Below are 24,792 nucleotides of genomic sequence, written 5' to 3' on the forward strand. Positions count from 1 at the left end.
TCTCTGAGGAAAATCCTAGACGGCTGAGCCAAACATCCACACGAGGTGGTGCTCGGGCAGGCCAAACCCTTGTTTTACTACAGAGCACTGAGGCTGTGCACTAAACTGGTAGAACAAGAGCTGCACTGGTTTCCACTAGGAGCCCAGACAGCGGCAGTTCAGACACCCAAGTCCTTGCGGGAGATGATCTTGTACCCCGCAGACCATGAACGTCCACCCAAACCTCTTCTCAGGGAAGGTCTCTCGGACACCAGGGAAGAGGGTTCCCGTCAGACACCTTGTTTCCACTCAGAGCGAAGGTCCCTTTTCGGGAAGGGCTTTTCCCCTTCCGCTTTTTGCCCCCTCCTCGCTCCGAGACCTGCCTGAAGTGCAGCACAAGAGGGGGATGCCCCACTCAGAGCTGGCTCTGTGTTCGCTGCTCCTGGAGGTGAGGAGGGTTAGAGGCCCGTGAGATCAACGATGGCTTTAATAAAGATGGCGTCATCACGCACGTAGGAGTTCTTGGCTTCCATCACGGAGACGGGGCAGAACAGCGGGCAGCCGCTGGCAATGTTCATTTCCGTGATGGGTCGCTGGAAGGAGGAGGACGTCACGTCGGGTCGGAAGGCATCGATGATGTGCTCCCGGTTGTTCTGATCCAGAAGCATCAGGGTTACCTGCGGGGAAATGTGAAAATATACAAGACAAGCTGAATAAAAAGCACGTGGAAACCCAGGCCGGTGACCTGCTCGCTTGAAGCCTGTGAAATGTGCAAGTACCAATGGAACCATAGCCACATCACGCGCCTACAAATCTGAGAAATGCCTGTAAGCAGGGTCTGCGGAGAACGTCATCTTGGTGACATTCTGCAGAAACCTTCCCACATCCTGCCCTGTCACTGGAAACTTCTGTGTGGCAGCACAGGGCTGGCAGCCCGACTCTGAAAACCTACAACTGGCCGGCGTGGCATTCGCTCCCAACACCAATACGCCACGCGGGTACTTAATGAAGCTGCAGGGCTGCTGTCCCCTTGCAAAAGGCGGCCCCTCTCTCTGCATCAGTACTTCGCTCGCTCAGCCTTGAAGTGTTTCGCAAACCTGCACTGTCCAGGAACAGCAATCTGAGCTTCTGACGCCAAGTGGGCATCAGCTTCGCCCCCAGTACCGAGGCCACGACAACCTTCCCTCGCCCCGGATTCACGCAGAGGCTCCAAACACGCCGCTGCTCTCCTGCCGCAGCCTCTGCCGTTTCGTGCCCCTACCCTGTAGCACGCTCGGTGCTTTCAGCATGACTGGGGAATCCCCAGGGCGGTCGACATATCAAAGTCCTTCCTTCTTCTGCTTGCTAAGTAGGCCAGACCGATGGCGTCTAGAAGCTCAAGTGGGGGCAAAACTAGAGAGGCGCGTTGCTGGGCACAGCGGCTTTGTCCCAAACCTACCTTCTGGTTGAAGGGCCACCGTAGAAGCGCGTCGTTGGGTCCTTTCATCACCACAAAGAACAGGGATAGATGGGTCCCACGCCCGGTGCCGTCCCCGTTCAGGTAAATGCGCAGACACATCTTGTAGCCGTACTTGCTCGTGTAGAAAGCTATCAAAGAGTTGCAAAACAGACGCAGTGAGTGGCAAACCCAGCAAAGCCTGGCACCAACAGGTTCCTCTGAACTCTGAGGACTCTAAAGTTTGGATCCTGGAAGAAACCAGGTCTGGGTCTTAAAATACACGTACCACAGAGGCGGGCCAGAAAGGCACCAGGTACAAACAACAGTCAGATGCCTTCTGCGGCCTGGGGTCAGGCAGTCACTAGCCCCTGGCCTAGCTGAGCCGCAGAGTGCTGCGGCACCAAGCGGGGCGCCCGCCAGCCCCTCGGGCTCTCCCCACCCGCCACCGCAGCACAACCGCCCCAGGCAGAGCCCGCAGCTGGAGCTCTGCCCAGGAGCCGGGCGCTTCCCACTGCATCCCCCCGCAGACCCGCCAGCCATGCCGCACGCGGCTGCTAAAGGAGCTGCGGCTCATGGCAATAACGCTGATGAGCAGGAACAAAACTACCCCAAAAAACCCCTGCCTGGGGACAGACCAGCCTCAGTACCCACTGCACCCTCTCTGTAAGCTGGCTGCCTCTGATGGGGGCAGAGGCTCAAGCAAGCGAGCTTTGGCCTCCCGATAGGATCCCAGCCGCTCTGCGTGGCACGGGCACGGCTGGGGACAGGCTCCGGGATCTCAGGCTCCCTCCTTCGCTAAATTCTGGGAATGCCCATGTTGCGATACCAGACCCGTGCAGGGCCACAGAAATACGTCTTGGAAGGGGACCTGCCGCAAACCACCCTCGCACAGCGGCACAGAGCTCCGTGCCTCGGGTCTGGCGAGGCCCAGCAGCCTCAGGGCACGGGGCGGGAGATCAAAGACCGTACGTTACCGCGGGACTCAGTGTGCTTTTATGAACAGGCAGACTGGCGCTACCAGAGACACCGCGCACTTCCACAGGGCGAGGAGCAAGAGACGCTTCGTCACCCGCTTCCCTCCTGGCACTCCCCAACTTTCCTCTCCAACTGCTGTCAGGGCAGATGCCACCCTCTGCCAGTCCGAGCGGCACATCCTCACCGCCCACCTGGGGCTTCTCGGCATTCCCGGAACCCCGTGAATGTGAAACCAGGCGGGGAACTGGAGGAAGGACGGCCCCAGAGCGGTGCGAGTACCCGGGAAAAGGCAGCAGGCAGCCCGAGTGCTAAACACCTTCTGCGCCACGCCGCCAGCTCAGAACAGCGACCCAGGCACCCTGCTTCCCCCCGGCCCAGGCAAAGGCAAAGAGCATGTGAAGCAAGGCAAGAGCCCAGCGAGCCGCCCCTAGCATCTGATGGCCAGCGGCGGGTGGCCTTCCAGCAGGAGCTTTGCTTTGGGCTGTTCCGGTTCACACCCCCGATGAACCTTTCTTGTGCGGATTTGCCTTTTTGAACTCATGATTTTGCCCTTTGCAAAATCCTGCGGCAGTCGTCGTGTCCTCACAAGGCGAGTGAGTGGTAACTCTGCTTCCTTCTCTTTGTTTTAACACTGATTTCATTTGGTATTTCCTTGCCTTTACATTTAAATACAAACCAAACAATTCTACTCATTTCCCTTTTTCCATCCTATTCACAACGCAGCCCTCTCTCCTCCCAGCTCTCTCCTTCCCAGACTGAACAGCACCAGTCTATTTGCTTCCCTTTCTAAGACAAAAAAACCCACCTCCACAAGAAGCATTTGTTTCTCAGCCTGTTTTTCTCAGCTAAAGCAGCACAAGGAATGAGAATCTCTCATCTAAGCGACACAATCGACTACTGCAGGAGACAAGGCCTTGTACTTTGCACTTGCAAGATAAAAAAAAGAAGTCCTGCCTTTTCCAGAAGCAGCCCCGGCGTCAGGCAGAGGCAACCCTCACCTTCCAATCCCTCCAGCCACGTACAAGATTTTCATTAGCAGATTGCAGAGACCAACCAGCAACACAAAACAGAGTCTGGTGGTCCACAAAGTAGTTTTGCCTTTGATGAAAGGGTTTATAAAAGCCCTGAGCGCTGCAAAGGCAGGCCTGGCCACCGCTGCCCAGGTGTGGGATGGAGACCGGCCAGCACGCGGCATGGAGGAGGCACCGGCAACCACGAGCTGCAGTGCTGGGAGGAACTGTGCATTCAGAGCACGGCCGAACGAATGTCGGGACAGACGAAGCCTCTTGCTTCGGAGAGGTTTCACCCCTTTCCCTCCCTTGGCCTGACTCTGATACTTCTCTCCCTCCACCAGCTGACTTGATTCTCCGACCTAGAAAACCAAATCCCACCCCGCCGCGCAGAGCCCGGGCGGCATCAGCTCGTGGAGGGGCCTGAGGAGCCCCTGAGCTGGGGCACAGCGAGCCGGGGTGCCCGTGGCCAGAGGAAAACGGGCAGCTCCGTCCAGCATCTCCCTCCAAACCACAGCCTCTGCAGACGTTCAGGTCAAGCAACTCTCGAGCACGGTGCAGGAGATGGACGAGATGCCAGAATTAAGGTCCTCTCTTTAAGTCAAACAACATAGATTTGAAGCAGACTTGGGAAAAGGAAGGAAGTGCTGCCCTTCCCGAAGGGGACAGAGAGCAGGGGTTTTCCACGGCTGCTGCTGCCTTTTACAACGCCAATGGCGTGCACACAGTTTCAGTAGCAGTTTAGTTCCCCTCAAGAAGGAGAATCCTTTTTTCTGTCAGTTTTTCAAGAGAAAAAGGACTCTGAACAGCCTTCACCCAGGAAACAGAGCTAAAAATAGTTTTTAAAATTCAATTGCTTGTATCTTGTGGCCCAGCCACAGTCTGCATTTCCACAGCACCAGGAGGCAGGCGTCAGGTTCGTGCTCTGGGTTTGCATGCAGCTCTGGGCATTCTGAAAAAGCTCTCCAGCACGCTTAAATCTACGGGATTCCTGCTCAGGCAAACACAAACGCGTCTCATTGTGAGGTGAGCTCCCCACCGAGCAATGAAATTGTGCGAAGAGATGGTTTCACCTCACAGCTGCAAGCCTGGGAAGTGCTCTCCTATGCAAACAACCAGATCACAACCTCCTGCTCACTGTCTGAGATTTTCTTTTTTAAGCAGAGGAGGAACAGCGCTGGGCTGGGGCAGTTCTGTGAGGAGAGCCCCTTCCTCTAACAGCTATTCAAGCACTTCCCTAGGTATGGTTTGGGCTTTATTTAGACATTGTCTCTTGCACCGTCATGCTTTAGGCACCAAAATATATTTCTGGGGCTCTAATATCCTCCCTTCCTTAACCACTTTATTGCTGGTTTTATGGTCTGTGAGTATTTTAATTCTAACTAAAGGGCTACACAGGGCTATTCCAGAGCTAAGTGGGTTGCGTTCTCTATTACGCAAAATTCAAAGGTCTTCTGCAATCAAAAAAGCACCTCTTTCAGCAGAGCAGTTTCATTTAGCCCAACGCTAAAAAAAAAAATGTTCCATGCTCCACGGGGAAAGGGGGACAGAACAGAAGTACCTCTGAACGGCCAGCACCTCCCCTGCCAAGGACACCGCTACAAATCCCACACCCAGCTGAGAGGCAAAAGGCTTCTGCAGTTTTGCAAATGTGTGGGCAATAACCTGGAGAGAAGATCGCAGGAGAGCGGCCTGTTATTGCCTCCTGACGCTTCCTGGCAAATTCTGTTATCTTCCAGATGAACACACCATCGTAGGTGGAAGCTTCCATGTTGCGGATCTTTTCCTCCATCTCAGCCATGGCCAGATCTTTGAGCCCAATGCTCCTTTCCAGCTGCCGGACCTGCTCAGTGGGATACACGGTGCAGCCTGGTTAGAAACACGTACTGCTGTGAGACCCAAGAAAGCCAGCAGACACCAGCATCCCCTTCAGGATGACTCTTTAGTGAGAGATGTTCTCCAGAACTGACAGGGTTAACGGGAGGGAGAAATTTAGCATCGTAAGCCAATTCACCGAAGCTTTCTTTTGAACCTTGTCATTATACATCGATACAACTCAGTGCTTGAGCTGGAAACTTTCCCACAGCAAATGGAAAAATCCTCCCCAACAAGCAGCTCCGTTACGTTAGCAGCGCAAAAAGTGAGGATGAGGGAAAAAAAAAACCACCTCAGCATTGTGAGAAAACGAGTCTGAGAAAGAGAAGAGCCTACACCCAGCCAACAAGGTCTCCACAGGGTTAATCAATGCTAGCTAACATAGGGTCACGCCAGTTTTGGCAGCTCCCTTGCCAAGAGAGCGCAGGTACGCTGCAAACTGCACAGCTCCCTGCTGCCAAGACACGCTGGCAGCGCCCAGCACGGATTCTGCTGGAGCATACTGGTGGGGACAGCTTCTTCACACTTCCAGACCATGCCTGGCACAACGCTGCAGTGCGGCACCCATGACTGCGCTGCTTTTGAAAGGTCTGGAAGGGGAGCAGCCCCATGGATTCAGAGAGATCCAGTGAAACGCTGGGTGCTCCATCTCTCGTTGGAAAACTTCACCTAGGAACAACACCTCGCTAACTAACAGAGACCTGAACACTTTATGCATGTCAGTTTAGTTCCCGTCTTTTCCGGGAAGCTTTGAGGGTTGGGCACAGGCAGAAATGATATTTTACTTCTGCCTTCAGATTTGTGGAGTTTCAGGGCTAGGCGGTGAAGCTTTGCTAGCTAATAACATGGAAAGGAAACTGAAAAAAAAAGTCTCTGCTCAAAGTGCTGGAAAGCCCAAGCCACTGGTTACACACCTTGTTACTCAGTGTTTCGATTTTCTCCTGGTCTAGCTGATGTTGCCGACTGTAGGCTTCGGCTGTTAGAGACACTCTTTCCACCTCCCGGTTGAGCACGCAGACAATGTTCTCAAAGGTCACCGTCTTCCTCTCAAGGGCCTCGCATCTTCCCAAGAGCTCCAGGGACCTGGAAAGCTCCGACTCGGAGCACAGAGAGTTTGCTGCCAGTAGCGGAGAGTTGTTTTGTGATGAGGAAAGGGAGGGAAGGGGCTTTAGGTCTCCAGACCCAGCCTTGAGGCTGAGCACAAAACTCAGTAGCATGTAGAGATGCTCTGCCAAACACTTGCTTTCGTGTTCTGGTAGCTTTTCATTTTCCACCTACATGAAGAGAAATACATCCCCCATTCAGCAAGCTCAATCTACGCTGTCACCATCCACAGAACAAATTCCTCCCCTTGAGGTCACAACGTTAGCTTTAAATTATAAAGGGGAAAAACCAAAGAAAGATAGTTAAAAAAAAAACTGGTTTGGGAGTGGGGGTGGGTTTTTTTGTTTTGTTTTAGAAATGCCGCAATCCCATACAATGATGGACGCTTAACGTTTCCCCAGCTGTACACACTGTTCTACTCTGTCTTCCTCCGCTACTTCCCCAAACGCGCTGTCAGATGTACTTAACAGCACCAAAGGACAAAGCCTCACGTAATCCCCCCGAGGAGGGATTTACATGAACATCACCAGTAGGAGCTGGGAAAACTAAGTCACGTGGAAAAACGTGGCCTGGCCCAAGCTCTAGAAGGAGAGCAAGACACCAGATGCCCAGTTCTGCGCTCACAGCTGAAAGCAGCCCAGCCACCAGTCTCAAAGCACTTGGGGTGTTTCTCAAGAAGGAGGTTTCCTTCCACATGAAGTTCATTCTCCGGACACCTGAACTCTGGAGAGCAGATGATGTTAAGCTCCATTTGCAAAGGGTCTGAAACACTACTTTGTTCAAATATCTGAACGCAAACATCTGTAACAGTTGGGGCAACAGCAGTTTGCAGGTTGCAAACACTGGAACTGAAAACAAGTCCCGAGATAAACATCAACGGACAAGCCCTTACCACCTCAGCACATCCGACAACCTCAAATCTGCAAGGCACTTTAGATCTGCCACAAGTCTTCACATGGTCCCGAAACTAGGAGGGAAGGAAGGCAATGTTAGATCTGATGTTTCCCCAGTAGCTCCCCTTCCATCTCACCGATGTCTAGGAAAGCGAAGACGATCTCAAGGACAGCCAAGCCATCGCTGATCTCTAGCTGCCAAAGCGCGTGGTTAAACCTGGACACTGCCTACCATTAGGTATGGCTTTCACTGTAATATAAATATAGCCCTGACACCTGGAAGGAAGTTTTATTTCTCTTTCTCTTGATGGCTAGGAGGTCTGACTTCCCAGCTGCATATGCAAGAAGGAAAAAGCAACCAGCACAGGTACATGTTACGGACGCTGAGCAACAAGCTTCACCGAGGGCAGAGGAAGGGGAGACCTGAGGAACACCCCTGCGAAACAGCCAGCCACTTAATTTTGTGCACTTCATGTAACCCCGCTCGGGACGTGCCACAGCTTGGTATTTTTCCATTAGCATTATAAATCTGAGAACAGAAAGCTCCCCAGTTGTCCTGCCTGAGTATTTGTAGCAATTACTGCAGCTCCACCTGCGCAAGGGAAGATGCTCCGCTGGGTCCAGCACCCCCTCGCTGGGTGCCGAAGGACACCGCACCTCGGCCGCCTCTCGTCCCGCAGCTGCCGTGAGGAATGGAGGCCAACGGTGGATATATCTACCGAAAAGGGCCACTAACCCCCCCAGCCACCAAGATGACTCGTTTGGGTTCCCACACAGCGCATGATTAATGCTAACAAGCACTGGCACATTATCATCTTGTTTTTGATACACCTCTCTTCATCAGATATCAGTGGTCTGTTCTGAACAACACCCATATTCCACATTTAACACCTACATCTGCTACAACAGATGTCGATTAAAACTGTTTTTAAAAACTTCTAGATCCATCTGGCTTGCTTAGTGAGTCAGGTTACTCAGAGTTACAAGGGCTGCAGCTAATCAACAAAAGTTTGGAGAGAGATAAAAGAGGGAGTTGTTAATATTTAAACAAAAGACAGATCACCGGTGGGAATCCTACAAGCCCAGTCTCTGCTGGGCTCCAGCTTAGCCTGCAGACAGGCAGATCTGTACCCCAAGACCCCAGCACCAAGTCCTTCACTTCGCTGCCCATTTGGAACTCCTCTTTGCTCATCTTTTGGATGCTTCTGTCCCCCCTGCCCCGCTACAAGGGCCTCTCGCAACACTGCTACTAAAAATATTTGCCCGTAGCAGGCAGGACGGTTTCAGATGAACGTGCTTTTTCCAAGATGTTTCCCAAAACTCTGATTTTCAGACTTTTGAGCCTTGCCCCAGGAGCCAGCAGCAGGGAGACCCTATAGACATGGAATCCATGTCATGATTCATTAGAAATAAATTAATTTAGCTGGAGATGGGCTCCCTTTCCATAACTGCAGCAGTGGCTGACACAGTTGCTTTACACAGGACATAAGTACCCTTTAAACCCACGAGCGTGTTTTTCCCATGGAGGATCTGCACCCAAACAGGGCAAACACGCCGCTCAAAGGGAGGCGGCGTCGGCAGCACTAACGCAAAACTACAAGTGCCGATGAGTCACGTTCACTCGCGCCCGACCGGTATTTTGAGCCTCATGGAAAGGTCACATCTGTACTAACGGCTGCCACTTCATTGTTTTCCCCGCTCTGCTTTCTAATGGTCTCGTTTTTCCTCCCCGCTCCAAGATCGCCGGCGTCAGCCCATCAGGACGCCAACGCCACCGCGGCACACCGTTCACCGACAGCGGGATGGATACCTTCTCCCTTGGAATCTTCTTCCCACAGCCTTCGCAAGTCAGCGGAAACTCAGGGCAGACTTCATCATGAGCCTGTAAAAGAATCGACAGGACAACAGTTGGTCCTCTAAATAAAAGCTCCGATGAGGTCATATGATGAGTACAATTCAACAGGGGTAATTTCATCCTTTATGACAGAAGAGCACTGTTTTCTACCAACCTATACTCAAATCTTGGTCACACCGATAATTCTGCATGCTGACCCAGTTGTGTGACCTCCAGGCCACCAGAATTTTGGGTGCCTCTGTAGCCTCAGCCTCAATTTAAAAGCTGCTATAATTTACAAAAAACCAATCAAGTTACTGCTTTGATGGACAAGATAATCAACAGGAAGCTCCACTTATGGCTCGACCAGGAAAACACACATTCGGGCAGGCTGAGTGAAGTAAGCCACTGTCTCAGCAAGATAATTTGTATAATTTTTCCACTGTAATGGTTATCAGTCAGCTGAAGTACAAACCCATAGCCTGCTCATCACATGCTGGGCTGAGCCCTCTGATAGTATCTTCACATTCGAATCAGAAAATCAGTTTTCAACCAGAAAGAAAAGTACTTCAACTATGTTTTATTTAATAGCCCCTGCATGCAAGCACCCCCCTTGCAGCAAGAGCACACACAGTCTGTTTGGCGGCCAGCGGAGCTCAGCAAATGATCGGGGCAATGTGATACTCTGTCCCCAGCAGACACCGGGGCCAGCAATACCGGCTAAATTGGGAACGCCAGAATGTGCCTCTGCTTTCTGTGTCATTGCCACACGGCTTAAACCTTCCCTTTACACACCGACCAGCTGAAACAAGGTATTGTAAACGCCATGAATCTCCACTTCAAAATTCATTGAAAGATTGAAATTGAAAGATAAGTGCGCTAAAGTATCCTGCCATGCTAGTCCCAGGAAAAAAAAAAAACAAAACAGAAGCATTTATAAAGTAGTCATCTGAAACCAGATGCTTTGAAAACTTTTATGTATTTTGAGATGTTTTGAAAACATTTATTCTTTATTAAAATAAGTTACTATCTCGGGGGGGCGGGGAGGGGAAACACGCACAAACTTAAAGACTGTTACCACATCAGAAACTGGAAAGTGAAACCCATTAGTGGCTCAGCTTTGGCTTCTTAGTTACTCTCTCCTTTTTATATTTTAAATGAGTAATCAGACTCGAAGCCTCACTGCACCGTCCCTGGAAAAGCGACCGGCCAGCCTGCGCGGTTCGGCTGGGCAGCGCTGCCTGCAGAGGCGGCGGTGGAGGCAGAGCGCCTTCCTTCATCCCGCTCGCTCGGAGGGGCCGAAACCTTTCCTCTACCCACCTACTGCTCTCATGTTCTAGCAACACCAGATAGCATCTTCCCCGCGACCCGCAAAACGCTGGCATAAGAACAGACGGTCTGGCTGAAGGAAGGAAACTTCACTGTAGAGGCAACTATTTAAAAAGGGAGTATTTAAAACTTCTGTTCTCCCATGCCATCGCGCTAGGCGTGAAACTACCACCCCCTCCGCACTCCCCACCTCCCAGCATTTATCTTCCATCCCGACTCCACGCTACACCGTGATACAACACCCAGCACGCAGGCAGCCCTGCGAAGCGTGCCCAGCTCACGGCACGAGAAGGGAAACCAGCCCCGCACAGCTAAGCCGAAAGTGCAACTGGTCAGTATGTAAATGGTTTAAGGCACCCAGCAGCATTAGCTTGAACCAGCCCAGATCCAACCCTCTAGACAAACATTTTTGTATAAACAGTTTCGGGCTCTTCTGGAATCCCCTGTTCCTCCCCCCTCTATGCGGGTGCCTAAACAGAGACGGACGGTATCGCTGCTGGAAGAAATCCACCCCGCCCAGGAGCCGAAGAGCAGGGGCTGGCATTCCAGCCTGATCTGCCACACTCCACTCCCCCAGGAATGGGGCAATCCTCCTGTTTACACCTTTCCCAAACCCACATCCGCGAGCTTCTGCGGCAAGGCCGAGCATCTCTGAGGCTCAGGCAGGCGCTGTGAACGTTTTGGGCAGCTTTGGAAAGCCACCACTGCGAGCGGGGCTGGGTGAGAGCAGAGTCACTCTCCCAAAGTGAACCTGTCCTGGAAATCAAGTCAGATGGGGGTCGGAGAGAGGGGGTGGCAATAGGAGAATTAAAGCGGAGCTGGAAGACAACGGCTTGACTCAGACCTTCAGGGCCACTCTCCCGTTACCTCGGCGTTGACTTCTCACCCACCAGCTGTAAACCGAGGCACAGACCAGCCTTCGGCATCCAACAGCAGGGGTAGGAAAATCAAACCGGGCAGAGTTAACAGCCTGCACAGCAACACCTCGCTCTTCCCACTCAATTAAAACCAAACCGGCCTATTGATCCGCACATCAATTTCGGCCCCTAAAAATAAACAGCGCAACAACCCAGTGGCAGCCTGTACATCACACGCCGCCATCAGAACAGGAGATTCTCTGGGAGCCCACCTGAGAGACAAGAAAATCAGACACCGCTGCCGCCTTCGGAAGGACCAAGGCGGCCTACGAGCGCTCGCTTGGGCACAGGCGCTTGTGGGCCACCACTGCGGCCGCTCCGTCCTCCAGCGCCTACCGGTGCTCCTCTCCGGAGCAGCGCCAACGGGCTGCGATGGAGGTGCTGAGCCCTCCTCCCCTTGCCTGCAGGCCTGCCGGTGAACGGAGCTGCCTGCGCGCACGCTGTAACTCTCCTACCTCAAGACCAGGAAAGCAGAAAAGCAACTTGCAGTATCTGCAGTGGAGGTTTCTCTCGGGGCACTCCTGCTCAGAGCGGGGCTCCTTCCCGTCCAGCGGGATCACGCCCCTACACCCCTAGCCCTCAACCAGCAGGGACGGGCAGCTCCCTCACGGCAGCTCTGCGACAGCAAGGGCAGCACATTTCAACGCAGCCGTGCAGAAAAGCGCAGGCACGCACGGGGGAAAAGTGGGTTTTAATAACAGCAGCCGATCCCTGGAGGACGCAATGATCGTTTCCTAAGGAATGCCAGGATGAGCTGCTCTGCTGTGCCTGCGTAAGTAAGACAAAAGGGAAAACTGCGGTTTAATCTGATTGCTGTTTCGCCTCTCAACGCTTTGCTAAACTTGACTTGAACTATAGAAGAGGCTACTGCTGAAAATCATTATCCCCGTATCGCGGGGGCAGAGCAGGAGGCGCACCTGCTCCCCAGCTGCCCTGCTCGTAACCTGCCGTACCAACGCAAGTCCGTTTTTACGGAGGTCTTGCAACCGCGTTGGGAAATCCATCGGCGCGACGCAACGCTCCCCCTCCAGCTAAGAGGCACGGCAGGCGGCCGAGAGCAGCAACCTTTGAAACAGCTTCTGCGAGATGCCTCTGCCAGAGCCCTGCAGGAAGGTGATCGCAAAGGGCAGGGCTGGCAGAGAGGTGCGGTGCCACGGGCTTGGTGCGAGCTGCACGCACCGCAGCCCCTCTGCAAACACTCTCCTGCAGGTTGATCTTTGGAAGTGAGGCTGTTAGTCCCCTCCGAGCACGGCAACAGCACCCACAAGCACAAACAAAGCTGAAGGGCTTGGCAGCAGGAAGGGAGCACCGAAAAGGAAGGAAAATTAACAGGACGGCAGAGGAAAGCCAGCTGAAGCGGCACAGCGTTCACCAGAGCGATGGCAGGGCTGCGGCAGTCCCCAGCCCCGGCATTGCTGTGTCCAGCACACAGCTCCTTTGGTGTCTTAGCCTGGCTACAAGAAAAAGGATGGGCCCACAGAATTGCAGAGAAAAGACTGAAAATGGGTCTCCAGCGCAAAAGAGTCGCCTGCCTAGGTTTTGAGGGAACCTGAATCCCTTGTGCCAAAAAGCACAAGTTGCTTCGGGCACCTCTGCCGGGTCCCCAGGGGCTCCGGAGCCTCCAAGAGCGGAGCGTGCCACAAAACACAGGTACTTTGGGACATCCTGCTCCTCTGAAGCCAACGTGCCCCTCCGTGCTGCGTCTCCTCCTCGTCAGGGGAGCCCTAAGGCTGGTTTTAAGCCAGGCCTGCTCAAAGCTTCCCCCACACAGGTGGGCTGGGCTACCACGCACGTGGTCCTTGCGCTACAGCACAGAGCCCAGCAACACAGGGCCGGAAAGCAGGAACCCAGTCTGTAACTCACAGTGCCAACTGGGAACGGGAGCTTTCTGAGACCATCGCATCAGCTGGCACCAGACACAAACTGCTCCCTTTGCTGGGACACGCTGGTGACAGAGATCCGAGCAAGTCCACTTGCCATCACAAATAACTGAACCTCAAAGAAAGTGTCAAAAACAAAGATTAAGTTCCCATCAGTAACTGCTCGTGGCTTTGGTGGGCGTGCGTATGGCAGCGACGGCACGGGAGACCCGCACCGCCTTTGCTCTGCCGTCCAACGCCACGGCGTCCCTCTGAGTTGAGGACAAAAATGGGCAGAAGAGATCTCGGGGGTTGCCAGGGGCCTCGCTCACACCTCTTTTAAGAACCAGCACAAGAACTTTTGCTTTCAACGTTCAGCGGTTTTGTTCGTTGGCTTTTAGTTGATTAGATGTTTGATGTGGGGTTTATCAGTAGAGGGACATCAAGGCAGCGTTTCTTGCATTGAAGATGGATGTGAAAGCAAGAGCAGGTCTTGAAGAAGGTTGAAGGTACAAGAAACATTTAAAAGCAGCAGTGGGTTTTCTAACATTTCCTAAAACAGACTCTGCCTTTCCCCGTTTGCTTCAAACTACACGAGCACGAGGCGGTGGGACGCTCCAGGATGCTTTTTTCCAAATCCCTCCATCATCCCCAGAGGACTGATTTTCCTAGGGAGACTCTGGTCTGAAACGGAGCAGGGCAGGACCCCCTGAGCGCTTTAGATAAGCCTGAGTCTGAACCTGACCGGGCCCCACGCCAGCTGGAGCCCACGCGCCACTGTCCCTCGCCTCAGATGTGGCTAGCTGCTTCGCAAAGCAAAAAGACTAAATCTGCTTGCCAAGGAAATGAAAAATTACAGCGTTGGACTACACCGAGTCTCCGTAAGCAGCTGGTTGACACGTAAGGGAGGTTCAAAGCAATCGGGAACATCCGATCAGAGATAACTCCGCGGGTTTTCTAGGCTAGAATTAACAGTTACAGTCACGCTCACATGAAAAATGCCCAAAACGTGCTGTGCACGTCTAACGAGGCCACTGCTTGAGAACAACCCGTCACCGAGGAGCGGATACCAATCGTACCACCACACTAACGATGCCAGGCGCCAGCACGTTTGTAGCATTGATCTGAATTCACCTCCAAGAGTTATTTCTGACAGCCGACTGCTGCCGTTAGCCGCAGGAGATGCTGCGGTGCTGACAGCTATGCTCTAAGCACGCTGAAAGCGCCGCCCGTGCCGACCAGGTCCCAGAACACCACCCCTGGAGAGATCTCCCTCCCCTCCAGCAGGGCTTTCACCAGCACGCAAAGCTTCACCTTAATCGCTCAGCTCAAAAGGGGCAGCCTCAGGACGAAGCCTCTCAGAGGTCTGCCTGGCCGTCCCGTCAGAAAGGGCGGCGTTGGGACCGGCCAAGCTCTGCGGGCTGCAGACGGCGCACAGGGGCAAGGTCGACTCCGTCGCCAGCGCGGAGGTGCAGGCTGTGAACAGAAGGGCTGCTACAGCCCGAGGCCGAGAACACCACTGGCACCCAGAAAAGGGGAGATGAGACAAATATTACAGCCAGGACGGGTGTCTTTCACGTGCTGGAGAGGTCAAGCTTGTGGTGAGTGGTTTGATTTCAAACCCGATTTCTCTAGGCTGTCCGAAGAGCTGGAAGTGCCCAAGGGTGCGGGATTGTGGCTTTGGCTCCTGCCAGACACCTGGAGCCCCAGGAACATCTCCCTGGGTGTGAGGTGCTTCCCCACCACTCCCAAAGTCGAGTTCACGGTGAGGGGTTTCATCACGGCTTAGAAGGGACACATAGCACTCAGCTTCAAAGCTCACAACTTACAGCTTTCTGTTTTCTAAGGGGCAGATGCCAAAACCGTTAATTAGGTGGGCCACCGCAAGAAGGCTGAGCTGGTTTTAGAAGCTAAGAGCAGCCCCTCTACAGCTGGAGCTTTCCAACCCCCCTGCCAGGCGCGCTCTCCGGCGCTCCCCGACCTCCCACCACGGGCTCGGATGGGAAACTGCCTCGTGCCTGGGCCGCCAGCTACATAAACTCGACTTCGGGGACTGTAAGGGAGGCCGGGTTTTGTTTGGGGACCTCAGCTCCAGCTCTGGAAAGTAAAGGTGTGCCAGATCCCTTTTTCCAAAGCAGGAGGTCCTTTCGGTCACCTGCATGTGCAAGTCAGGGATTGTCCCACAAGAAAGCGATCTGGTCCCGGGGCAAACTGCTGATCAGGCTGGAGCTGGCTGCAAACTGCACCTCAACACCATACCGTAACTTGGAGCCAAAACCTTCAGAAAAAGACAATAAATGTTGTACCTGATTTTAAAAGGAAGGCTGGTCGCCCTCCTACAGCATCGTCAAGGGTGCTTGCCACCGCGCTTAAAATGCTGTACCCGATGCAGACAACGCCGCTATAAAACGCTCAGAAGTGCGCTTCGGGGGCAACAGGAGCCAGGTGAAGCAGCTTCAAAGACCAGCAGCTCTGCTCTAAGCAATGTGCAAAAAAGCCTGAAGCTGAAGTTTTCAGCCTAAGCTCAAAACCACCACCAAAAACTATCGGGGCGTTCCTGGGATGCGTGAAACGGTGAAGCATGACGAAGCAGGAGACCCCCCGGCTCAGGACCCCAGCAGCGTTTTTGACGAGGGACAGTTTTCTCTACACGAGGTGCAGCGGGGCTTCTCCAGCATCTCCCAGTAGGAAGACTGGGCAAAGAAGGGACTGCCCAGTTACCTTGTCCTCCGGGCCCCAGGAAGCCACGCAGCCCAGAAGGGGCTGCAGACACCTCTCCAACACCACGGGCTTTGGAGTAACACCACTTAAATTCTGAGGTCTGCATCTTCCACAGCCTTCCAGGCTTCAGTTAAAGCGAACTCTCCAAACCCGAGGTGACAACTGCCCACAAGGAGAACACCTCCCCTCCAGTTTGGATGAGGACAGGTTATCATCCCAGATGACAGCCACCCATCCTCATCAGCTGAGCTCATCTGTTTTCCTAGCAGCAACCCCGCCCCCACCTCAGCTTAAATACTGCTGTCAGGATTAAGCTTAAAACTTAGTTCTTCTTCCAAACCTTAGACAATCCCATTTCCGTATGTCTCAAGTAATTCTGTACCTCCCGAGATGAGCGGGGCATAGTTAAAACCTCTGGCTGGGGTAACGTGGAAATGCCAAGGCTGACCACGTGAACGCCCCTCTGCAGCCCCCTCCTCCCATCCCAGTCCCGGAGGGGGGCAAAGAAAAGGAGCTGGCGGTACGAAAAGCATAAATAAAAGGTCTATGAGAGTGGAAGGTGTGTTGATAAAACAGAAGAGAGAGTGGGCAACTGGAGGTACTGCAAGGCAAGAAAAGAAATGCTCCAGTGCTGAGAAACCACAAGCTCCCTCTGCCTGGATGTCACAGGACGCGTTTTCTTGGTCCTCCCTTTACTCTAATGGGCAATTGAGTTTCTGCAGCCCTCCTCAGACTTTCCACCTGAAGCTAAAGGCTCCTGCCCACAGCCTGCTTTTCTGTGCGTTCGTTCAGGCAGACTCATCAGGAAACCCAAACATGAAAAGAGGTTACTGATTAAAAGGAAAACCCCTGCAGCCCCACCACAAACTGCTTTATCCAAACGCCACTAAATATTTACAATATTTACAAAGTCTGAAAAACGCATTTATAAACCCAGGCATGAGCTAAGCACTTAAATATTTCATACGCTTCACGCAGGTTTAAGCAGAAGTGCAAGTCATGCCCAAGCAGATCGCACTCTTTCAGTTTTGTACGTCCCTTTGAGGCCCAAACTTTGGTCTGCCTGAACAGAAAGCAAAACTGAAATCAGTTTTATTACTTTTTTTGAAGTTGAAGACCCAAAGCTTTTCAGCTGCAGAACATTTTTTTCCTTGTTCGTGCCCTGATACGATGAGCAAACCAGAAGTGACAGTATCTCTTGATTTGTAAGTGGAGAACAGCCAAGTAAGTCTCTCTCAGTACAAGCACACGATTTTTAAATTAGCAAACAATGAATTTGCTCTTAGGGACTTTCCATGTCCTGTCGGAAATAGCACAGCAAGGGACTTTCCATAGTGGGAGCGCTGAGCTGCTGCAGGACGTTACACACATTGCTGGCTACAGATGCAACCATACTGCACGAGGTAAACTCCGCTTTGCGGCACTAAACAAGCCTACCCGTAAGGCAGGGTTTAACGTTAGTCCACGGCACCGAGAGAGTCTCCGGGCTAACACGGCCGTTTGATGCCTCCTTTCATCAGCCCTCCTCAGCCACACATACCATCTCCTAAGCTCCGACTGCACGAGGACAGCCAGGCCTGATTAAATGCCACGGCTCTTTGGCAGGCAGCTGGGAGAAGAGATAACACAAGCCAGACCATGCCTCCTCCCACCAGTTCCCAGGAAAGAAGCAGCTTTTCCCGAGAGGACACAAAATAACCTTACCCCCATCAGACCGAGTGCCAGCCACGGCAGGCAGGAGAGGCGAGCTCAATCCCGAGACGAACCAACTAACGCTGCTCGAAATCCCTGCTCCTTTCATCGCACAGGACTCCCCTGCGACTCACAAAAACCGTGACAGTTTTTGTCCAAGCACTCCAGAGCCGCACCGCTACGAAACACACTGTTTTAGCAAAGCACCTAACAGGACTTTTTGAAGATTAGGTGGAGAGGAAGAAAAAGAGACGCAGCCTTATCACTTCAGACGCTGTTAAGCAGTTGTGCATAAGATCCCGGAGCATCACGCACACACGCAGCCTTGCAAGAAGACAGGCTTATCCCAGGACAGCTCGTTGCCTTTTTAAACTTCTAGCGCAAGTCCTGGCTGGACTCAAGGCTGTGTTCAAGCACTTGTGAGACCACGCAGGGAGGACCTTTGGCAGCTGACGATTTCTGCTGAGCCCTGCAGGAACTCTGAGATTTTTTTTTTTAAACCCAAAAGTTTAGAAGCGCTCCTCAGTCACAGCACAATCGACAGCACTGGAAGCTGCTGACAAATATAATTTGGTTGAGTCTCATGGAGATGAGCTCACTTACTACAGTCACCGTTTCGAACACTGCAGTTGGCATCAGACTCCTCGTCACTGGTCACCAGCAGAAATGAAAGCGTCGGTCAAACAATCTGCAGGCACCAACAGCACAGCCTGAACCTGGAACCTCAGTAAAACACCCTCTACCCTGCACTGCAACTCCCAAACTCTCTCTGCTGCATCAGCGTGAAGCTTTTAACCTGACACTTATTCAGTCGTCCATCCACACCATGAGCCACTTGCAGGTCTATGGATGAGGGTTTCACAGCAGGAGAACCGTTCAGCACCCTACATCCCCTCACCTTCTGGACTGAATTTTTCGCATAAAGCAGCGGAAGGTTCTAGCCAGCAGGACGAGGAAGCAGAGGCACAGAAGCATCTCCCTGTTAACAGGCTCAGCGAGCTAGGCAGAAATCTCAGGCGTGATCCACAGCTGCTGTTTCTTCCCGCCATCTTGCAGCGGCATTGCAAAGAGAACCCAAAGGTTAGCCTAGACAGAGCGAGGTTAAACCTTTTCCTGACACGCACCTCAGTCACTACCAAAGCTCCACGAACCACAGGGCCGCAATCTTTACCTAGGGCAAGCATCAGAGGGAAATAAAATTTATTCCTCTTATCTCAGGCCCCCCACGTGGTGGTTCTTCCATTCCAAGAGGGATGACAGAACTGCCCTTCAGGAGCACAAAGCTTCACAGGCGAACATACATTCGTTCTTAACCGCCAATGCATTTTAACGACACAAATTGCCACAGCAGAGTTGACTTGCTGGAAAGCACAGGGAAGCGTGGGGCCCGCTGCCATCCTCAGCAAGAACACACTTCTCGTGAGGCACGTCGGCTGTATACATGCTAAGGACCACACGCCCAGGGCCACAAAAAGAAGGCCTGGACTAAAGAGCTGATGGGCTCCTCAAGAACAGCAGGGCTGGAAAAACCACCCTGTCCCGCAGGCTGGTGGCCCAGAACAGCTTGGAGCGACGGGTGGCCGGCCAGCGCCACTGCCCTGGTAGCTATGGGGGCGCTGGCTGGAAATAGGATTGTGGCCAAGCCGCTTGCCCCAAGCTCATGGGTTTGACGTAGGTTTTAGGTTCACATAATGCAGAGAACTTCACGACAATTTCATGGCACAGCATGGTTTCTTGACAGTTCGCTTGTCTTTTATAGCGGAAAGGAGCTGGAGACAGAGCGGGTGGTTCCCACCACAGAAGGGCCGTGCTTGGTGCCTCCGATCACAAGCGAACGTGAAATTGTTTCCGTTCAGCCTGTGCCCTCAGCAGGGCACACAAACCTGGCTCGGTCAAGAAATCGCTCCAGCTTACAGCGGAGTCCGGGGAGCTAGCAGCTCCCACCACCGCTGCCAGCGTCAGCGGACAAGCCAAACCACCCGAGCCTTCCCCAAACACAGAGGAAAGAAAAAGGACGCAGACATCGAAAGCCTTGCTTTGATCTTTACCTCGTATTCTTTAATCGTCCCCTTCCAAGTGCAGCCACTGTTAATACAGACAGCAGGCAGACTTTCCACCTCCCGACGAGCTGCGTTGTCTGGGAAAGCCTAAAATGGAAAAACCAAGCAAACCACAAAAATTACTGAGGGGTTGCAGTTTTGGTCGGGTCCCCTAATTCTTTATGAAGACTTTACTCCCAGGCCAGTTGCCACCTCACATCCTCAGAGATGCGCTAATGGGAAACAAATCGTTACGACAGCGTTTAAGTAGGGCACTGCTATGTTAACATGACCTGGATTTTAGAAGCTGGGGAGTCCACCACATTAATCATAACTCTCACTACTGAAGAAAACGTTTCCTAGGAATAACGGATTCTCAGAACTTGCGTTTTAAACAAAAACTGCAAGTGGGATTAAAGACATCAGCGAGCTGCTTTATTTTTTACAATGCATTTTTGCTTACCGAGCTTTTTTCCAAAATAGAAATTCCTTCTTCGTATATTCCTTCCTGAATACAGCTGGCACACTTTTGAGGTCCCGCACTAGCAGACAGAAAAATAACCATCAAACACAACAAAAAGAGACCGATTTTTATGACTTAACGATAAAACGGTTTCAGGTAACTTTATAAAATTAAAGCATTCTCTTATTTTTAAAACACCACGTTGAGCCTTTGCTCACGTGTACTTTTGACGCCCGTTTCTGATTCTAATTTTTTTCTTCTCCTGATTAACCGCTCTATTCACCGTCCCTCACGGAAAGGCAAGAGTGAGACAGAACACTACGAAACTTTTCTGGAAGCCAGCGTCTCACATTTTGGTACAACAACCATACGATGACTTTTAGGAGCAAGTTCCTTCGGTAGCTGTGAGGAAGACTGAAGGAGATGGGTGATCCACCTGGATCGCCACCTGAACAGCAAAAACAATCCGGGAGATTCTGGAAAAGGGAACTCTGAAACAACCCGCAGAACAGTAAAAGCAAGTCAGAGATTACACATTCCCTTAAAGAAGACCTGGTGCTGAACTTCAACACACCTCCCTTGCTGAGAGGGCCCTGAAAATTAGATTTTTTTTCTCCTTTTCTGCTTGAAAAGGCCTTTTCAAGCATTTTGTCTTCAGACCGAAGGCACAAAAGTTACCTTATAATTTTCTTCAGACAATAGGAACAGTAGCGATGTCCGCACTGAGCTTGAAACGGCCTCCTCAATATGTTCTTGCAATCGGAGCAGAGGTATTTGACCTCCAGTTTAGTTCCCAGGATCTCCTTCGCAAATCCAGGCTGGTTTAGATCCAAAGAGCCGGGCGGAGTAGAGTTTGCTGCTGCCATGTGAACGAAAAATTCTGGCTGTATCTCCAGAGCCTGAAAATAAAAATATTTTCCCTGTTTGATTATAACTGGATGGTGGTCATTTTTCACATAAACTGCATTACTCGCAGCACGTTACACTGGCACCCAAAAGCCAACAACGCAGGCAAACACACAGATGCAAACCACGAGTCTGCCTCCACCTAGTTAAAAATATGGAACGAAACTTTACAGCTCATTTGAGAATTAAGTCCAGAACAAAGAGACAGGGTGGACAGACCTCACCGAAATCCCTCTCCAAGTTCAGTGAAATGCAGCCTACTCAGAGAAATCAAGGCTTCTGTCCCAAAACAAGGCAAAAATCAGTCGTAAAGCTGATCAGGAAGAGAAATAAACCATCTCAGTCCTCCTGGAGGCACCGAGTGGGGTCACCACAGCCCACCACCACTTGTTCTCACGTCCGACAGCTGTCAAAAAGGACGGTAATGCCGCCCAGGGCCAGGCGCTCCCGGGGAGACGCCGTGCCCACAGCGGAGCCCGGATTTACCGGCAGCACCCTGGCGGGCGTAGAGGGCTGGAAAATGAAGATTTGAGAGGCGCAAGCAAATCGGAAAAGAGGAAAAGAATAAAATGCCTTTGTTTTGACGGCTTGCGATGATCTAAGGAGGCATCTCCTGCAAATCAGAAAGGAGGAAAACAATAAAATGCCTCTGTTTTGACGGCTTACGATGACCTGAGGAGGCATCTCCCACCTTCGGGCCCTGCAGGCCGAGGCAGCGGCTCGGCTCCCGCACAGGCTGGGCCTGGGGCAGCCTCCAGCTCCCCCGGGCAGGGGCTGCGGGAGCCCACGAAGAGCCCAGACCCCGGGCAGCAGGAGGGAGATCCCCTTCCAGCGCCGAGCCCCCGCGGCAGCGCCCTGCGGCCCGGTTGCTGCCGGGGCTCTGCCTCCCCGGCCCCAGCCTCGTTATTCCCCCGCTGCAGGCATTTAACCGGGTCTTTAATGGGAAATTCAGGTTTTTAAGGTGCACCCGGGCTGGCCGTTCCTCCCTCGGCACCGGCCCGGGCACCGCCGCGGGCCAGCCGGGGCAAGGGGAGGCGGGCGGGAGGCCCGGGCCCCGCCGCCGCCGCTGCCCCCCTCAGGACGGGCCGCGGGGCCGGGCCGCCTCCCCCGGGGCTCGGGAGGCCCCCGCCGGCCCCGGCGGCACCCGCCACCCTCCCGGGGAGGAACCTCGGCGGCCCGGCGCCCCTCGCCCGTCCCCGCCGCCCGGTCCCGCACTCACCGCCCGCCTCCGTCCGCGCCCCGCACCGGAAGCTCCCCCCACACGCCACGCCCCGCCGACGTCACCGCCACGCCACGCCCCAGCCGGACCCACCTATCGCGTCACACCCCCACTGGCACCGCTCCCTCAGTCACACCCCCCCCCCCCCCCCCACGGTGTCACCTCCCCTCAGCGCCCCCCCGGCGTCACCCGCACACCCGCCGCGTCACCTCCCCCGCGTCACCCCCACGCACAGCGGCACCCTCCCGCGCACCCCTCGGTGGGCGGGGGGGGGGGGGGGATGAAGGGGTCCCGGGGGTCCCCAAGGGACCCCCGGGACCCCTTCATCCCCCCCCCCGCGGGACCCCCGGGACCCCTTCATCCCCCCCCCCGCGCCCCACCAGCGGGTGACTGCGGAGGTCCACGGTCCTGGGGACACCCTGACCTCCCGCCATGACGTCACCCGCGCCAGAGTTGGGTCACGCCGTCGCGAGAAGCCCCCAGCCCCTCGCGCCGAGCCCCCGCGCTGAAATCCTCCCCAGAGGAATTTTTGTTGTGGTTTTTGTTTGTTTGTTTGTTTGGTTTTAAGATGCCATTTTGGGTGACGCCGAACGCTCGCTTACCTGCGCGCAGAGCGTCATGGCCGACCCGCGGCGCCCGCTCGGAGGGAAAGCGGACACCGGAGGGAAAGCGGACGCCGGAGGGACTGGGAAGGATGGGCGGCGGCAGGCGGGTTTTGGTTTAAGCCCCAAAAAAAAAAATAATGACGTGGGGGGGGGGGAAACACAGCCGCTCGCCACGCGGCGGTGAGGTCAGCGCGAGGTGCTTTTTGCAGGGGAACTCGCTGGGCGAAAGGTCACGGCGCAGGTTTTTTGGGTCGGGGTCCCCGGCCCGCGTGTTCCCCCCCGCCGGGCTCACGCGCCGGCGGCTGCCGGTGCCCTCCCGGCGCTTGTGACGAGGCGGCGGCGGCGGGGTTCACGGCCTCCCGCGCCGGCGGGGCAGGGTCTCGCCTCACCGCGCCGGGAATTCACCCAGCGCCGGGGGAAATCCTCCCCGGCCAGAACCAGGCGCGACCCGCCCGGTGCTACCCTTGGCGAGCGGCCGTGGCGGCTCTCCCGGTGACCCCGGTGCCAGGGCAGCGCGGGCGCGGAGCAGGGAGGCGAGCCAGGGCAGGCGGCCGTGGCCCGACGCGAGCCCCGGGAGGCCGCGAGCCCGTGGCGTGAGGCCGTGCTGCTCCGGCGCCCGCCCAGGTGAGATGCTCCCGGTAGGGCCACGGCGAGCGATGCCGGGGGCTCCCGCGGGGATGAGCATCCCCGTGCGCGTGTCGGTGCGACGCAGTCCCCCGGGACGGGCAACGCCGCATGCCCACACCGGCACCGCATCGCTCGCTCTGCCGCAACGTCCCTTTTCCCGGCACGGCTGCACTTCTCCAGGAGCGGCAGCGTGAGAGCCTCCACGCTGCTAAACTGCTCGCCTGGCTGACGCAACTCTTCAAAATCCCCTTCTCCGCTTCCCGAAGGAGCGCTGACCCCGGCAGCGGTGCCAAGGGCGCGACGCGCCGTTCCCGAAGCGGCAGGAACCCCTCACCGACGCCTTACCTGAGCCGCCGGCCGCGGGACTGGACCAGCCGCGGCCGCTCCCAGCAACCCCGCCGCCGCGGCCCACCGGTCGCCGCCGCACAGCCGCGAGCCTCGCGGCGCGGAGCACCGCGCCTCAGCGGCGTCCGGCTGCCACATCCCCAAACCGCGCTCTCCCGCGTTCCCTGGGCGCCGGGGCCGGGCGTGCGGCCGTGACAGGAGCCGGGGGCCGGCTGCCCGCAGGGGAACCCCCGCGCTCTGGGGCGCCCGCGGCCTGGGCCCCGCCGTCCCCCGCTCGGCCCTGAGGAGGCCCCGCGCCGGCACCGCCGAGGGCTTTGAGCTCCCCTGAAACAATCAGAAATTATTATTTCGCTCAGAAACGATGAACTCCCCTTATTTCAGAAATGACGCCAGCGGCGGGCCCGGGTTTTCCTGCCTTTACTGCAGAACTTTTGGGCTGATTCAGACGCGGAGCTGAGGGGTTTCGTCGCCCCCCGGCTGCCGGCGCAGGGACGCTGCAGCCCGCCCAGGGCAGAGCTCTCCCTTCCCCCACGCCGGTTTCACTGCGAAACCCACACAAATCGGTGAATTTTTCCGCCCGGCGGCCGAAGCGCCGGGGCCGGGGCCGGGGCCGGGGCCGGGGCCGGCCGGGGAGCGGGACCCCTTCTGCTCCGCGGGGCGAGAGGCCCGGCGGCGGGAAAGGCCTTCCAGGAACCCCCCCGCCCCGTCCGCAGGCGGCGGGTGGAAATCCCCACCCCGCCCTGAGGCGCGGGGCAGGCGGGAAGGCCCCACGCCGCCCTCCCCCGCCGGCTGCCGCCCGGGCGGGCCCTCAGCACCCGGGGGCGGCCGCGAACCGACGCGGGCCGGGCCGGGGCAGCCACCGCGGCCCTGCCCCGCCTCCACCGCGCACGCCCGGCGCTGCCCAGCCGGGCGCCGCTATTGGTCAGCGATTCTGACAGCGCCGCGGGCTGAGCCAATCGCTT

General features: G+C 55.0%; 1 protein-coding gene across 11 annotated transcripts; it reads right to left on the reverse strand.

The window, feature by feature from the left end:
* Positions 1-24,657, reverse strand: TRAF2 (TNF receptor associated factor 2). 11 transcript variants are annotated; one of them, XM_087752456.1, is made up of 11 exons: positions 21,726-21,743; positions 21,608-21,647; positions 20,807-21,027; positions 20,129-20,207; positions 19,675-19,773; positions 9,085-9,156; positions 7,274-7,348; positions 6,192-6,551; positions 5,068-5,245; positions 1,418-1,566; positions 1-656 (listed from the first exon to the last, which is right to left on the reverse strand). In XM_087752456.1, exons 3-11 carry the CDS (start codon positions 20,992-20,994, stop codon positions 438-440), a joined length of 1,419 nt encoding a protein of 472 aa, XP_087608582.1. In that variant the 5' UTR covers positions 20,995-21,027; positions 21,608-21,647; positions 21,726-21,743; the 3' UTR covers positions 1-437. The 11 variants fall into 11 exon arrangements, 9 of the variants coding, with proteins under 9 accessions (XP_087608582.1, XP_087608576.1, XP_087608575.1 ...); XM_087752450.1 differs by lacking the exons at positions 21,608-21,647; positions 21,726-21,743 and adding an exon at positions 23,831-24,141 and having other exon boundaries at positions 7,277-7,348; XM_087752449.1 differs by lacking the exons at positions 21,608-21,647; positions 21,726-21,743 and adding an exon at positions 23,831-24,132.
* Positions 24,658-24,792: the final 135 nt, after the last annotated feature.

This window comes from Nipponia nippon, unplaced genomic scaffold (assembly GCF_047370975.1).
Source record: "Nipponia nippon isolate SJK-2023a ecotype South Korea unplaced genomic scaffold, ASM4737097v1 scaffold_16, whole genome shotgun sequence".
Lineage (NCBI taxonomy): Eukaryota > Metazoa > Chordata > Aves > Pelecaniformes > Threskiornithidae > Nipponia > Nipponia nippon.

What these genes read in the sequence shown, in the direction of transcription:
- TRAF2 (XM_087752449.1), bottom strand. Translation starts at nt 23,968, where the DNA reads ATGTGGCAGCCGGACGCCGCTGAGGCGCGGTGCTCCGCGCCGCGAGGC. An exon ending in TCCCGCGGCCGGCGGCTCAG is followed by an intron (nt 21,028 to 23,830) that starts GTAAGGCGTCGG and finishes TTTTATTTTCAG; the next exon opens with GCTCTGGAGATACAGCCAGA. An exon ending in GGACGATTAAAGAATACGAG is followed by an intron (nt 9,157 to 19,674) that starts GTAAAGATCAAA and finishes ATTCTTTTACAG; the next exon opens with GCTCATGATGAAGTCTGCCC.